The following is a 15589-nucleotide window of genomic DNA, read 5'->3' on the forward strand; positions in this document are numbered from 1 at the left end:
CCCTCCCACTTTTAATCCATCGGTGCACACAGCAATGCATTTGATTAGCGTAGCTGCCGGGGAGGATAAGAGGGGGGCTCAATGGGGATTTGGGGAGCAGGGAGTGAGGGCGGAGGAAGGTCTCTTAATAGGGACAGAAGCATTTGGTCGGAGAGATAGAGAGGGCTCCTATCAGCCCGGGGTTTAAAGCCTGTTAAGTCTCTCTACCCCCCTCCCCCCTCTCTCTCACTCTCCCTCCCCTCGCCCCCTCACACTCAAAACAGAGGCTTCATTAGTTCACTCAGAGCAACAACAAAAAATGGGAAAACCAGCTGACCCCTGACCTCAGCTCTCCCTCACAGAGATCAGTGAAGGATCAACACGCCAGAGGAGAGGAGCTCAGTCACCAGCGGTCAGTTCACATTAAAACTGCTGTAGCATTTCCATTTCCTGTCCCACTGAATAGAAAGTCATAACGAGGCGCAGGAGGTAACGTGTTCTCATAATACTCCTCCAGCAACACCTGCCTGGAGACCGTGGCCGGACAAGAACATCAGGAATGGCTGGGTGGAACTTACAACCCTGTATAACCCCTGTCGTTATCGGGAAAAACACACAGTTGGCCAGCTTAAACGCCTGCCCTTATCTGCGCCAGCCTACATGGCTGGCTAGCGACCGTTTGTCCTTTCTGAGGTAACCATAGAGATACACACACTGAGTGTAGCAAACGTTAGGAACATCTTCCTAATAGTCAGTTGCGTACCGTACCCCCCCTCCCTTTCCATCTACACTGATTGAAGTGGATTTAACAAGAGACATCGATAAGATATCATAGAAGGTGAATCCAGGTGAGAACTATGTCATGGAAAGAATAGGTGTACTCGTTATTGTGTTTCGGTGTCCCGTCTGCGTGCGGAGGGGGTGTATGTGTATCTGTAAAGCGCTGCGGCTGGCTGACTTACACTGGAGACGGGAGTTCGGGGCTATGAGACGTGCACACGGTTCTTGTCGTCCGCCCCTCAAAATAAGTCCGAAATGATTGTGATCTAGCTGGTACCTGAAGATCAGTCACTAAAACCTGAAACGCGTGCCATTTTCAGGCATTGATTGGTTGATTAGACCTGGAAGCTGTCCCCCTGACTGAACACTGATGAAAGCATTGCAGCGTGGCGTGTGGGGGGGGGGGCGGGCTAGCTGACACCACTGTGGTCGCGTGACGGCTGTGTGACATGGCTAATCCTGTGAACCACCTGACACCCCCAGCTATGACCTGCCACATGACCCAGGAGCAGGCAGCAGCAGCTGACTCTAAGCCCAACAAAGGACACCCTGACCCGGGGACACCAGCTTCTCTGGAGGGTCCAGCACGGTACCGAGTTAGAGTCTGAAAACTGGCCTCACGGCATTTCACTGGCACACATCCGATGTTTGGATCTTTAACCTTCCGCTGGCTGGGACTGGGAGAGCCTGCGGAGTTACTCTGCACTCCTTCAAAACGGTCACGCTCACAGATTAACTTTTGCAAAAGTGAGAGCAGTCAGCCCCCCCCAGTGGGATTCTTGGAAGTCGTGGGAGCCCTCAGAAGTGAGCCTCGCCGTGGAGCGATGCACTGCTATCAGACTGACAGACAAGCCCTCAGAAGTGAGCCTCGCCGCGTCCCTTCCACACCCCATCCGCAACATCACCATCATCATCTTCTTCACTCTCTGTCCACCCTAGCTCTCCCAGCTTCCTCGCTCTCCTCCAGAATAAGTGTGCCTGAGAAGAAAAAAAACCTGGACTGGAGTCAATCCGGGTGAAATTCTACAGGTATATTACTCTGGAGCGGAGTCGGACTGATTGCGGGAGAAGCAGAGACAGACCCTGGAACTCCAGATAAGTTGGTGGGAGAAACTTCAGAGAGACGGAAAACACCATCAGACTGAGAGATAGAGGAAGGGAAACACCATCAGACTGAGAGATAGAGGAAGGGAAACACCATCAGACTGAGAGATAGAGGAAGGGAAACACCATCAGACTGAGATAGAGGACGGGAGAGACCATCAGACTGAGATAGAGGACGGAAAACACCATCAGACTGAGAGATAGAGGAAGGGAAACACCATCAGACTGAGATAGAGGACGGGAGAGACCATCAGACTGAGAGATAGAGGAAGGGAAACACCATCAGACTGAGAGATAGAGGAAGGGAAACACCATCAGACTGAGATAGAGGACGGAAAACACCATCAGACTGAGAGATAGAGGAAGGGAAACACCATCAGACTGAGATAGAGGACGGGAGAGACCATCAGACTGAGAGATAGAGGAAGGGAAACACCATCAGACTGAGAGATAGAGGACGGGAGAGAGAAGCAGACTGAGAGATAGAGGAAGGGAAACACCATCAGACTGAGAGATAGAGGACGGGAGAGAGAAGCAGACTGAGAGATAGAGGAAGGGAAACACCATCAGACTGAGAGATAGAGGAAGGGAAACACCATCAGACTGAGAGATAGAGGAAGGGAAACACCATCAGACTGAGAGATAGAGGAAGGGAAACACCATCAGACAGAGATAGAGGACGGAAAACACCATCAGACTGAGAGATAGAGGAAGGGAAACACCATCAGACTGAGAGATAGAGGAAGGGAAACACCATCAGACTGAGAGATAGAGGAAGGGAAACACCATCAGACTGAGAGATAGAGGAAGGGAAACACCATCAGACAGAGAGATAGAGAGGGAGATGAGAGATAGGGAAGGGAAACACCATCAGACTGAGAGATAGAGGAAGGGAAACACCATCAGACTGAGAGATAGAGGACGGAAAACACCATCAGACTGAGAGATAGAGGAAGGGAAACACCATCAGACTGAGAGATAGAGGAAGGGAAACACCATCAGACTGAGAGATAGAGGACGGAAAACACCATCAGACTGAGAGATAGAGGACGGAAAACACCATCAGACTGAGAGATAGAGGACGGAAACACCATCAGACTGAGAGATAGAGGAAGGGAAACACCATCAGACTGAGAGATAGAGGACGGGAAACACCATCAGACTGAGAGATAGAGGACGGAAAACACCATCAGACTGAGAGATAGAGGACGGGAGAGAGAAGCAGACAGAGATAGAGGAAGGGAAACACCATCAGACTGAGAGATAGAGGAAGGGAAACACCATCAGACTGAGAGATAGAGGAAGGGAAACACCATCAGACTGAGAGATAGAGGAAGGGAAACACCATCAGACTGAGAGATAGAGGAAGGGAAACACCATCAGACTGAGAGATAGAGGACGGGAGAGAGAAGCAGACTGAGAGATAGAGGAAGGGAAACACCATCAGACTGAGAGATAGAGGAAGGGAAACACCATCAGACTGAGAGATAGAGGAAGGGAAACACCATCAGACTGAGAGATAGAGGAAGGGAAACACCATCAGACTGAGAGATAGAGGAAGGGAGAGACCATCAGACTGAGAGATAGAGGAAGGGAAACACCATCAGACAGAGATAGAGGACGGGAAACACCATCAGACTGAGAGATAGAGGACGGAAAACACCATCAGACAGAGAGATAGAGGAAGGGAAACACCATCAGACTGAGAGATAGAGGAAGGGAAACACCATCAGACTGAGAGATAGAGGACGGGAGAGACCATCAGACTGAGAGATAGAGGAAGGGAAACACCATCAGACTGAGAGATAGAGGACGGGAGAGAGAAGCAGACTGAGAGATAGAGGAAGGGAAACACCATCAGACTGAGAGATAGAGGAAGGGAAACACCATCAGACTGAGAGATAGAGGAAGGGAAACACCATCAGACTGAGAGATAGAGGAAGGGAAACACCATCAGACTGAGAGATAGAGGAAGGGAGAGACCATCAGACTGAGAGATAGAGGAAGGGAAACACCATCAGACTGAGAGATAGAGGAAGGGAAACACCATCAGACTGAGAGATAGAGGACGGAAAACACCATCAGACTGAGAGATAGAGGAAGGGAAACACCATCAGACTGAGAGATAGAGGAAGGGAAACACCATCAGACTGAGAGATAGAGGAAGGGAAACACCATCAGACTGAGAGATAGAGGAAGGGAAACACCATCAGACAGAGAGATAGAGGACGGGAGAGAGAAGCAGACTGAGAGATAGAGGAAGGGAAACACCATCAGACTGAGAGATAGAGGAAGGGAAACACCATCAGACTGAGAGATAGAGGACGGGAAACACCATCAGACAGAGATAGAGGAAGGGAAACACCATCAGACTGAGAGATAGAGGAAGGGAAACACCATCAGACTGAGAGATAGAGGACGGAAAACACCATCAGACTGAGAGATAGAGGAAGGGAAACACCATCAGACAGAGATAGAGGAAGGGAAACACCATCAGACTGAGAGATAGAGGACGGAAAACACCATCAGACTGAGAGATAGAGGACGGGAAACACCATCAGACTGAGAGATAGAGGAAGGGAAACACCATCAGACTGAGAGATAGAGGACGGGAAACACCATCAGACTGAGAGATAGAGGACGGAAAACACCATCAGACTGAGAGATAGAGGACGGGAGAGAGAAGCAGACAGAGATAGAGGAAGGGAAACACCATCAGACTGAGAGATAGAGGAAGGGAAACACCATCAGACTGAGAGATAGAGGAAGGGAAACACCATCAGACTGAGAGATAGAGGAAGGGAAACACCATCAGACTGAGAGATAGAGGACGGAGAGAGAAGCAGACTGAGAGATAGAGGAAGGGAAACACCATCAGACTGAGAGATAGAGGAAGGAAACACCATCAGACTGAGAGATAGAGGAAGGGAAACACCATCAGACTGAGAGATAGAGGAAGGGAAACACCATCAGACTGAGAGATAGAGGAAGGGAGAGACCATCAGACTGAGAGATAGAGGAAGGGAAACACCATCAGACAGAGATAGAGGACGGGAAACACCATCAGACTGAGAGATAGAGGACGGAAAACACCATCAGACAGAGAGATAGAGGAAGGGAAACACCATCAGACTGAGAGATAGAGGAAGGGAAACACCATCAGACTGAGAGATAGAGGACGGGAGAGACCATCAGACTGAGAGATAGAGGAAGGGAAACACCATCAGACTGAGAGATAGAGGAAGGGAAACACCATCAGACTGAGAGATAGAGGAAGGGAAACACCATCAGACTGAGAGATAGAGGAAGGGAAACACCATCAGACTGAGAGATAGAGGAAGGGAAACACCATCAGACTGAGAGATAGAGGAAGGGAGAGACCATCAGACTGAGAGATAGAGGAAGGGAAACACCATCAGACTGAGAGATAGAGGAAGGGAAACACCATCAGACTGAGAGATAGAGGAAGGGAAACACCATCAGACTGAGAGATAGAGGAAGGGAAACACCATCAGACTGAGAGATAGAGGAAGGGAAACACCATCAGACTGAGAGATAGAGGAAGGGAAACACCATCAGACTGAGAGATAGAGGAAGGGAAACACCATCAGACTGAGAGATAGAGGAAGGGAGAGAGAAGCAGAAGAAGACAGGAAGAGGGAGAGAGAGAGAGAGAGAGAGATACGTAGACAGCTGGAGCCGTAGAGATTAGTGTTGAAAGCAGCTCTCTTGCCCTCTCCACTCTCTCTCCCTCTCTCTCTCTCTCGTTTGACGTGCGTTTGCTCCTGCAGGTAGCCGGAGATCGATGGAGGTAGGCCTCCAGATGACTCCATTACCCATAAACAACCGCATCTGTCTGGGAGTATTAAATGGCTGCCGAGCTGAGCAGTGGCGCGCTCATCACCACCACTGCGGCTCATGCGTGTGAACGAAGGGCTGCTGGTTTGAATCCACGTGCCGATTAGGTGACGCATCTTGCCGATGCGCCCTTGAGCAAGGCACTTAACCCGAACTAAGTCGCTCTGGATAAGAGCGCCTGCTAAATGACTAAAAGGCCAATTCAATTTGCAGATTTTGCACACGTGGAGGGGACTGTTTCTAGAAAGGATTGGAGAGGACTGTTTCTAGAAAGGATTGGAGGGGACTGTTTCTAGAAAGGATTGGAGGGGACTGTTTCTAGAAAGGATTGGAGAGGACTGTTTCTAGAAAGGATTGGAGGGGACTGTTTCTAGAAAGGATTGGAGGGGACTGTTTCTAGAAAGGATTGGAGGGGACTGTTTCTAGAAAGGATTGGAGAGGACTGTTTCTAGAAAGGATTGGAGAGGACTGTTTCTAGAAAGGATTGGAGGGGACTGTTTCTAGAAAGGATTGGAGAGGACTGTTTCTAGAAAGGATTGGAGGGGACTGTTTCAAGAAAGGATTGGAGAGGACTGTTTCTAGAAAGGATTGGAGGGGACTGTTTCTAGAAAGGATTGGAGGGGACTGTTTCTAGAAAGGATTGGAGGGGACTGTTTCTAGAAAGGATTGGAGGGGACTGTTTCTAGAAAGGATTGGAGGGGACTGTTTCTAGAAAGGATTGGAGAGGACTGTTTCTAGAAAGGATTGGAGGGGACTGTTTCTAGAAAGGATTGGAGGGGACTGTTTCTAGAAAGGATTGGAGGGGACTGTTTCTAGAAAGGATTGGAGGGGACTGTTTCTAGAAAGGATTGGAGAGGACTGTTTCTAGAAAGGATTGGAGGGGACTGTTTCTAGAAAGGATTGGAGAGGACTGTTTCTAGAAAGGATTGGAGGGGACTGTTTCTAGAAAGGATTGGAGGGGACTGTTTCTAGAAAGGATTGGAGAGGACTGTTTCTAGAAAGGATTGGAGGGGACTGTTTCTAGAAAGGATTGGAGAGGACTGTTTCTAGAAAGGATTGGAGGGGACTGTTTCTAGAAAGGATTGGAGAGGACTGTTTCTAGAAAGGATTGGAGGGGACTGTTTCTAGAAAGGATTGGAGGGGACTGTTTCTAGAAAGGATTGGAGGGGACTGTTTCTAGAAAGGATTGGAGGGGACTTTCTAGAAAGGATTGGAGGGACTGTTTCTAGAAAGGATTGGAGAGGACTGTTTCTAGAAAGGATTGGAGGGGACTGTTTCTAGAAAGGATTGGAGGGGACTGTTTCTAGAAAGGATTGGAGAGGACTGTTTCTAGAAAGGATTGGAGGGGACTGTTTCTAGAAAGGATTGGAGGGGACTGTTTCTAGAAAGGATTGGAGAGGACTGTTTCTAGAAAGGATTGGAGGGGACTGTTTCTAGAAAGGATTGGAGAGGACTGTTTCTAGAAAGGATTGGAGGGGACTGTTTCTAGAAAGGATTGGAGGGGACTGTTTCTAGAAAGGATTGGAGGGGACTGTTTCTAGAAAGGATTGAAGGGGACTGTTTCTAGAAAGGATTAAAATACATTTAAACAGAGAAAGGGGTAATGGGGTTGTGTGTGTGTGTGTGTGTGTGTATACTCACTCCATCATGGAGGGGGGGATGCTGCAGCAGTCTTGGATGGCGGTGAGGGGGGAGGTCAGGTGGGCTGTGTAGGATGCCTCCACCACCTGCTTGTTCCTGTTCACCACGTCCAGGTAACGGGTAAACTTCTCGCGGATCTTCTTCGCAAGCTACAACCAGTCACACACACACACACACACACACACACACACACACACACACACACACACACACACACACACACACACACACACGATTAATATGATTATATTTGAGTACCTATTCCTTTTTTGTCAGGCGGGGTTGAAGCACATGCTTCAGATCTAGGTTCTAAACGCAGTCAGACAGGCTACTCCTCTTTATTCCGAGTTGAGCACGGCCCATATAAAACAAAACCACAAGTCCTCGTACATACTTGGTTGAATTAACAAGGCAGAGAGCTGTGAACAACATCAAAAGTCCTCTGAACCCCGACTCTGCCTGAACTGCGGTTTCAACTTTGAGAAGAAGTCATGACGCGCTACACAGTCGGCTGTACGGAAACCCGAGAGGAAAGACAAAAGTGTGATTCCTGAAGAAACCAGAAAAAGAAAGAGATTCAACTTACATAGAGCTCTGAGACATACTGAAACCAGCCGTCTCTACACAGTCCCCAAATCCAGGAGGAGTTCAACTTACATACAGCTCTGAGACATACTGAAACCAGCCGTCTCTACACAGTCCCCAAATCCAGGAGGAGTTCAACTTACATACAGCTCTGAGACATACTGAAACCAGCCGTCTCTACACAGTCCCCAAATCCAGGAGGAGTTCAACTTACATACAGCTCTGAGACATACTGAAACCAGCCGTCTCTACACAGTCCCCAAATCCAGGAGGAGTTCAACTTACATACAGCTCTGAGACATACTGAAACCAGCCGTCTCTACACAGTCCCCAAATCCAGGAGGAGTTCAACTTACATAGAGCTCTGAGACATACTGAAACCAGCCGTCTCTACACAGTCCCCAAATCCAGGAGGAGTTCAACTTACATACAGCTCTGAGACATACTGAAACCAGCCGTCTCTACACAGTCCCCAAATCCAGGAGGAGTTCAACTTACATACAGCTCTGAGACATACTGAAACCAGCCGTCTCTACACAGTCCCCAAATCCAGGAGGAGTTCAACTTACATAGAGCTCTGACAGACATACTGAAACCAGCCGTCTCTACACAGTCCCCAAATCCAGGAGGAATTCAACTTACATAGAGCTCTGAGACATACTGAAACCAGCCGTCTCTACACAGTCCCCAAATCCAGGAGGAGTTCAACTTACATAGAGCTCTGAGACATACTGAAACCAGCCGTCTCTACACAGTCCCCAAATCCAGGAGGAGTTCAACTTACATACAGCTCTGAGACATACTGAAACCAGCCGTCTCTACACAGTCCCCAAATCCAGGAGGAGTTCAACTTACATACAGCTCTGAGACATACTGAAACCAGCCGTCTCTACACAGTCCCCAAATCCAGGAGGAGTTCAACTTACATACAGCTCTGAGACATACTGAAACCAGCCGTCTCTACACAGTCCCCAAATCCAGGAGGAGTTCAACTTACATACAGCTCTGAGACATACTGAAACCAGCCGTCTCTACACAGTCCCCAAATCCAGGAGGAATTCAACTTACATAGAGCTCTGACAGACATACTGAAACCAGCCGTCTCTACACAGTCCCCAAATCCAGGAGGAGTTCAACTTACATACAGCTCTGAGACATACTGAAACCAGCCGTCTCTACACAGTCCCCAAATCCAGGAGGAGTTCAACTTACATACAGCTCTGACAGACATACTGAAACCAGCCGTCTCTACACAGTCCCCAAATCCAGGAGGAGTTCAACTTACATACAGCTCTGAGACATACTGAAACCAGCCGTCTCTACACAGTCCCCAAATCCAGGAGGAGTTCAACTTACATACAGCTCTGACAGACATACTGAAACCAGCCGTCTCTACACAGTCCCCAAATCCAGGAGGAATTCTACTTACATAGAGCTCTGACAGACATACTGAAACCAGCCGTCTCTACACAGTCCCCAAATCCAGGAGGAATTCAACTTTCATACAGCTCTGAGACATACTGAAACCAGCCGTCTCTACACAGTCCCCAAATCCAGGAGGAGTTCAACTTACATACAGCTCTGAGACATACTGAAACCAGCCGTCTCTACACAGTCCCCAAATCCAGGAGGAATTCAACTTACATAGAGCTCTGACAGACATACTGAAACCAGCCGTCTCTACACAGTCCCCAAATCCAGGAGGAATTCAACTTACATACAGCTCTGAGACATACTGAAACCAGCCGTCTATACACAGTCCCCAAATCCAGGAGGAATTCAACTTACATACAGCTCTGACAGACATACTGAAACCAGCCGTCTCTACACAGTCCCCAAATCCAGGAGGAGTTCAAGGCAACGTATAGTTACCAGAACTCGGTCCTCGCACTACACAGCGGATTGAAATAATCAACTAATCGTCCAGCTTTGATCATTTGAATCAGCTGCGTGGTGCTAGGGCAAAAAGACACACAAAAAATGACGTGCTCCCCTTGTGGTTCCCGACGGCATAGTTTGAGAAACGCTGATGCAGAGCCGCGAGCACACGGAACACCCTTCTCTGTCAAACTGGTGCTTGGCTACAGAGCAGCAAGGGGAACTACCCCTCCCTACCTTCAGGCTCTGCTCAAACCCTAGAACCCAACCCGGGTCTCTTGGCCCTCCCACCCGTATGAAATTAAAAATTCTCAAATCCCAGAGCAAGAAGTACAGCTTCATATGACACCAATTGTTGTTCTGTAGCACCTACAGATGAAACAAGATGGCGTCTTAAAGGAGGCCTGAGTAAGGACAAAATGTCAAACGCTACGGACAAATGACAAAGATATGTAAACAACCCTCCCCCAAAAAGACCATTCTACGGATTCAATTGTGAAAATCCCCAAAGCCATGGTGTTTTTTTTTGTTGCTCTGGTCTTGTGAGAAATCACTCAAAAATGTGGTTCATTAAAAAAGGGGCAGATAATTGAATCGTGCTGGTTAGTGTTCGGCCTGACTAGGCCCCCGTCTGTCCTGTGTGTCAGCTAACGCTAGGCATACATTACAGCTCTCAGAGGGGGAGTTATGGCTCACTGCACGCATCTCGGAGCCTCTTTCAAAAAAAGGGTTCCCACCTGGGGGACACTAATAATGAGCGCACTAGCAGCTCCTCACAACAGGTTCTTGTTCCTACTCTGGAGCCAATGAAAAACCCCCACAGGGAACCAACCTCGTTAGAACCTACAGGACCGTGGCAACTCCCCCCCACTCCTACACATTCAAGCACAGGCTACATAGCCTGAAAAAAAAGCACTGATAACGCACACAAACTCAGAACACACGGTAGGCTTTAAACAAGACTCAAAGACTCAAATCAAGTCACTACATTCCCTCCCCACCTGGAGAAAAGAAAATAATAACTTGGGAGAACCGCCTCTACCGGCCGCCAGTCTCCTCTACCGGCAGCCAGTCTCCTCTACCGGCAGCCAGTCTCCTCTACCGGCAGCCAGTCTCCTCTACCGGCAGCCAGTCTCCACTACCGGCAGCCAGTCTCCACTACCGGCAGCCAGTCTCCACTACCGGCAGCCAGTCTCCACTACCGGCAGCCAGTCTCCACTACCGGCAGCCAGTCTCCTCTACCGGCAGCCAGTCTCCACTACCGGCAGCCAGTCTCCATTACCGGCAGCCAGTCTCCTCTACCGGCAGCCAGTCTCCTCTACCGGCAGCCAGTCTCCTCTACCGGCAGCCAGTCTCCTCTACCGGCAGCCAGTCTCCACTACCGGCAGCCAGTCTCCACTACCGGCAGCCAGTCTCCACTACCGGCAGCCAGTCTCCTCTACCGGCAGCCAGTCTCCACTACCGGCAGCCAGTCTCCTCTACCGGCAGCCAGTCTCCACTACCGGCAGCCAGTCTCCTCTACCGGCAGCCAGTCTCCTCTACCGGCAGCCAGTCTCCTCTACCGGCAGCCAGTCTCCTCTACCGGCAGCCAGTCTCCTCTACCGGCAGCCAGTCTCCTCTACCGGCAGCCAGTCTCCACTACCGGCAGCCAGTCTCCACTACCGGCAGCCAGTCTCCACTACCGGCAGCCAGTCTCCATTACCGGCAGCCAGTCTCCATTACCGGCAGCCAGTCTCCTCTACCGGCAGCCAGTCTCCTCTACCGGCAGCCAGTCTCCTCTACCGGCAGCCAGTCTCCTCTACCGGCAGCCAGTCTCCTCTACCGGCAGCCAGTCTCCTCTACCGGCAGCCAGTCTCCACTACCGGCAGCCAGTCTCCTCTACCGGCAGCCAGTCTCCACTACCGGCAGCCAGTCTCCATTACCGGCAGCCAGTCTCCACTACCGGCAGCCAGTCTCCACATCTGTTCACATCCCATAATGAGGCATGCCTGCCAACACTGCCCAGGCCAGGAACAGGAGAAATATGCTGTGAACCATTAACCGAGCTACACCCAATCAGCCAGTCGCTGTTCCTATTAAGCCGCAAGCCCAACCGCTCCTCCGATTATGTCATTATACAGGGGCCAGCGGCGTCACCCTGAATTACAGTGCCACCCGATATGCGAGTCCAAAGATGGCACCATATCCCCTACATAGTGCACTACTTTTGACAAGGTCCCGTAAGGGCTACGGTCAAAAGTAGTGCACTATGTCGGTAGTAGGTTGTCATTTGGGACGCAACCAAAACTACTGTACCCCCAGACTGGGCCGGACCAGCAATTAGGACCAACGTGGACTCACTATTAGGTGCGTCTCAACCACGATTGAGCTGTCCGAGTGCCTTCGCAGCCCTAGCCACAGCACGGTGTGGTTAAGACTGAGAAATACCCATTCATGAGTCCAGAGGAACGAGAAACCAAAAGACCTGCAAGGCACAGGTTTAGTGATTTAGAACTACTTTTCCTTAGCCAAAACCACCCTCCTTCTCCCCCTCTCTACCCACAAATCGCACCCAACCTCACCAACTACTCCCAGCCTTACCGTTTACTCCTCCCACCTTCACTACAACACACGTTGGGGCTCTGTGGTTGCTGTAGCCCTGACCAGACGGTCCCAGACCACACAGTTTCATTGTGTGGCTCTGGTTCAGGGCTGTTACGGCTAGGTCTGGGTTAGGGAGGAGACCTGTGACCCGTGTCAGTACCAGGGTAGACTGGGAGAATGTCAGAGAATAAAATCAAGGTCCCATCAAGGTCATTCCAGGGATTTTGTTGTTGTCGTTGTTAACACAGAAACCCCTCCGCGAACCCTGACTGGCCTTTTACATAAATGTCACCGTCAGCCTACAGCCTCCACACCTCTGGTCTACTGAGTCTCTGGGGGCTCAGGCACACTGATAGACTGGGCTATTAGACTGGCGTGACCACCTCGTCCTCTGGCTACACACAACAATGAGTCTATCTATAGGCTGTTTTGACCTCCGGCTAGCTGCTCATTGTCTGCAGTCTCTCTCGCTTTGCTGATTCCATCTCATCTCCCCAGAGGACCAAACAGACATAACGCTCAGGACTTCTAATAGGAAATGTCCACTCCACTGTCTGGCTCAGTCCACGTGGGATCTTCTTCATTTTGGTCTGAAATTCATTTCCTGGTAACACACGCCTTTCTTTACATGCCTCTCTGGGAAGAGAGCAGCAACCTGGACTGTAGAATTACAGTAAAAACACAAGCTAAAGCAAATAAACATCTAGAATCATGTTCATTACACTTTAAACATTTCTGGGATGAGTGGAGATGGCCAGCCTATGTCATTACTGAGTGGCAGATGTCATCACCCTGCTCGTCTCCTGGCTGAGTAACGAGAGGGAGATGGTGTCGGGGAGCCAGGGTGCCAGTCTCAAAGCCAGGCTTCTGTCTCTCTGTCTGTCTTTCAGTCAGTCTTTTTTCTTTGGGCTTCCTCCCCACTGTGGATTCAGCTCTAATTGGTGCTGTTTTGGCTGCCATGGTGGCAAAGTGTAATTTCCCACCTGCCTCCTAGCCGGGGAGAACCATGCCAGCAATGTCAGGGCTGGCACCGTCTGGTCTTGGTGATGCTCAATTAGAGAGAGTCTTAGAGGAATGCAATTGCTGCAGAGACACTGTCGTACATCTTGTCAATATTTTTGATGAATTCGAACAGCTTAAGAATCATTCTTTGAAGAAGAAAAAAAAAAAAGAAAAATACAGCTACATGGAAAAACATTTTATTAATCTATCTACTGGTCAGATGCATTTAGCATGGTTTCTGGAAATGTAATTCGAAATAAAAAGTTGAGAAAATATATATTTTAAACATACTGTAACTAAATGTCCACACACACGAGAAGAGGTAACCTATAACCTAACCTACAGTCCACAGATGGATACTACTGGAGACATATACTGTCCAATCGGAAAGTACCTCCACATTTTGTTACAGACTTTTTCTAAAATATATATTTTTTTATCCCTCATTCTACACATTATACCCCATAATGACAAAGCAAAAATGGGTTTATAGAAATGTTTGCTAATTATTTATTATTTTTTTTAATCTAAAATATGGAAATATCACATTTACATAAGTACTCAAACCCTTTGCTTAGTACTTTGTCGAAGCACCTTTAGCAGCGATTACAGCCTCGAATCTCCTGGGGTATGCTTGGCAAGCTTGGCACAACTGTATTTGAGAAGTTTCTCCCATTCCCCTTTGCAGATCCTCTCGAGCTCGGCCAGGTTGGATGAGGAGCGTCACTGCAGAGCTATTTTCAGGTCTCTCCAGAAATGTTCAACCGGGTTCAAGTCCAGGCTCTGGCTGGGCCACCTAAGGACATTCAGAGACTTGTCCCGAAGCCACTCTTGCGTTGGTCTTGGCTGCGTGCTTAGGGTAGTTGTCCTGTTGGAAGGTGAACCCTAGCCCCAGTCTATGGTCCTGAGCACTCTGGAGCAGATTTGTCTTAAGGATCTCTCTGTACTTTGCTCCGTTCATCTTTCCCTCGATCCTGACTAGTTTGTGCCTCTGAAAAACATCCCCACAGCATGATGCTGCCGCCACCATGCTTCACCATAGGGATGGTGCCGGGTTTCTTCCAGACGTGACCCTTGGCATTCAAGCCAAATCTTGGTTTCATCAGACCAGAGTCCTTTAGGTGCCCCCAAGTGGGCTGTAAAGGACTGTCTTTATTCTGGCCACTCTACCATAAAGACTTGATTAGTGGAGTGCTGCAGAGATGGTTGTCCTTCTGGAAGGTTCTCCCATCTCCACAGAGGAACTGGAGCTCTGTCAGAGGGACCATCAGGTTCTCGGTCACCTCCCTGACCAAGGCCCTTCTCTCCTGATTGCTCAGTTTTGCCGGGCTGCCAGCTCTAGGAAGAGTCTTGGTGGTTCCAAACTTCTTCCATTTAAGAATGATGGAGGCCACTGTGTTCTTGGGAACCTTCAATGCTGCTGAAATGTTTTAGTACCTTTCCCCAGATCTGTGCCTCGATACAATCCTGTCTCAGAGCCCCAAAAGCTCTTTGGCTTGGTTTTTGCTCTGACATGCACTATCAACTGTGGGACATTAAATAGACAGCTGTGTGCCTTTCCAAATCATGTCCAATTATTTGAATTTACCACAGGTGGAATCCAATACAAGTTGTAGAAACATCTCAAGGATCATCAATAGAAACATGATGCACTTGAATTTCGAGTCTCATAGCAAAGGGGCTGAATACTTGTGTAAATAACTGTAAATCTGTTTTTTTATTTTGGATACATTTGCACAAAAAAAATAAAAACCTGTTTTCAATTTGTCCTTATGGAGTGGGATGAGGGAAACATTTAATTTCATCCATTTTAGAATACGGCTGTAACGTAACAAAATGTGGAAAAGGCTCTGAATACTTTCTGAATTCACTGTACAGAGAGAGAGAGAGAGGGAGAGAGAGAGAGAGGTAGAGTGTTAGTTAGGCCCGGTTTAAGAACAGCCGCCACGCTAGCGCCCATTTTGAACTTCATTCTTGAAATGTTGGTGATGTAACAACACGACAACTCCCTATGAAATGATCCGCTGTAAAACAAGCAACACAGAGCTGTGAACTTCACAGATGTTTTTATTGATTAGCATTCAGGATCAGTAGCTGTGGGGCAGAAACATATCTATCAAATGACCTATTGATTAAACGGATCCAGTACCAACCCCTGTACTGTACATTATACTGAGCC

General features: G+C 48.8%; 1 protein-coding gene across 1 annotated transcript in view; it reads right to left on the reverse strand.

Annotated features, from left to right (window-relative positions):
- The window catches only part of LOC118379363 (VWFA and cache domain-containing protein 1), a 135540-nt gene that overhangs the window by 52839 nt on the left and 67112 nt on the right, over positions 1–15589 (reverse strand). Inside the window, exon 3 of the mRNA XM_052480101.1 lies at positions 7363–7511. Within this exon, the coding sequence (XP_052336061.1) occupies positions 7363–7511 (149 nt within the window). The remainder of the gene's footprint in view (positions 1–7362; positions 7512–15589) is intronic.

Source organism: Oncorhynchus keta, chromosome 26 (genome assembly GCF_023373465.1).
Source record: "Oncorhynchus keta strain PuntledgeMale-10-30-2019 chromosome 26, Oket_V2, whole genome shotgun sequence".
Lineage (NCBI taxonomy): Eukaryota > Metazoa > Chordata > Actinopteri > Salmoniformes > Salmonidae > Oncorhynchus > Oncorhynchus keta.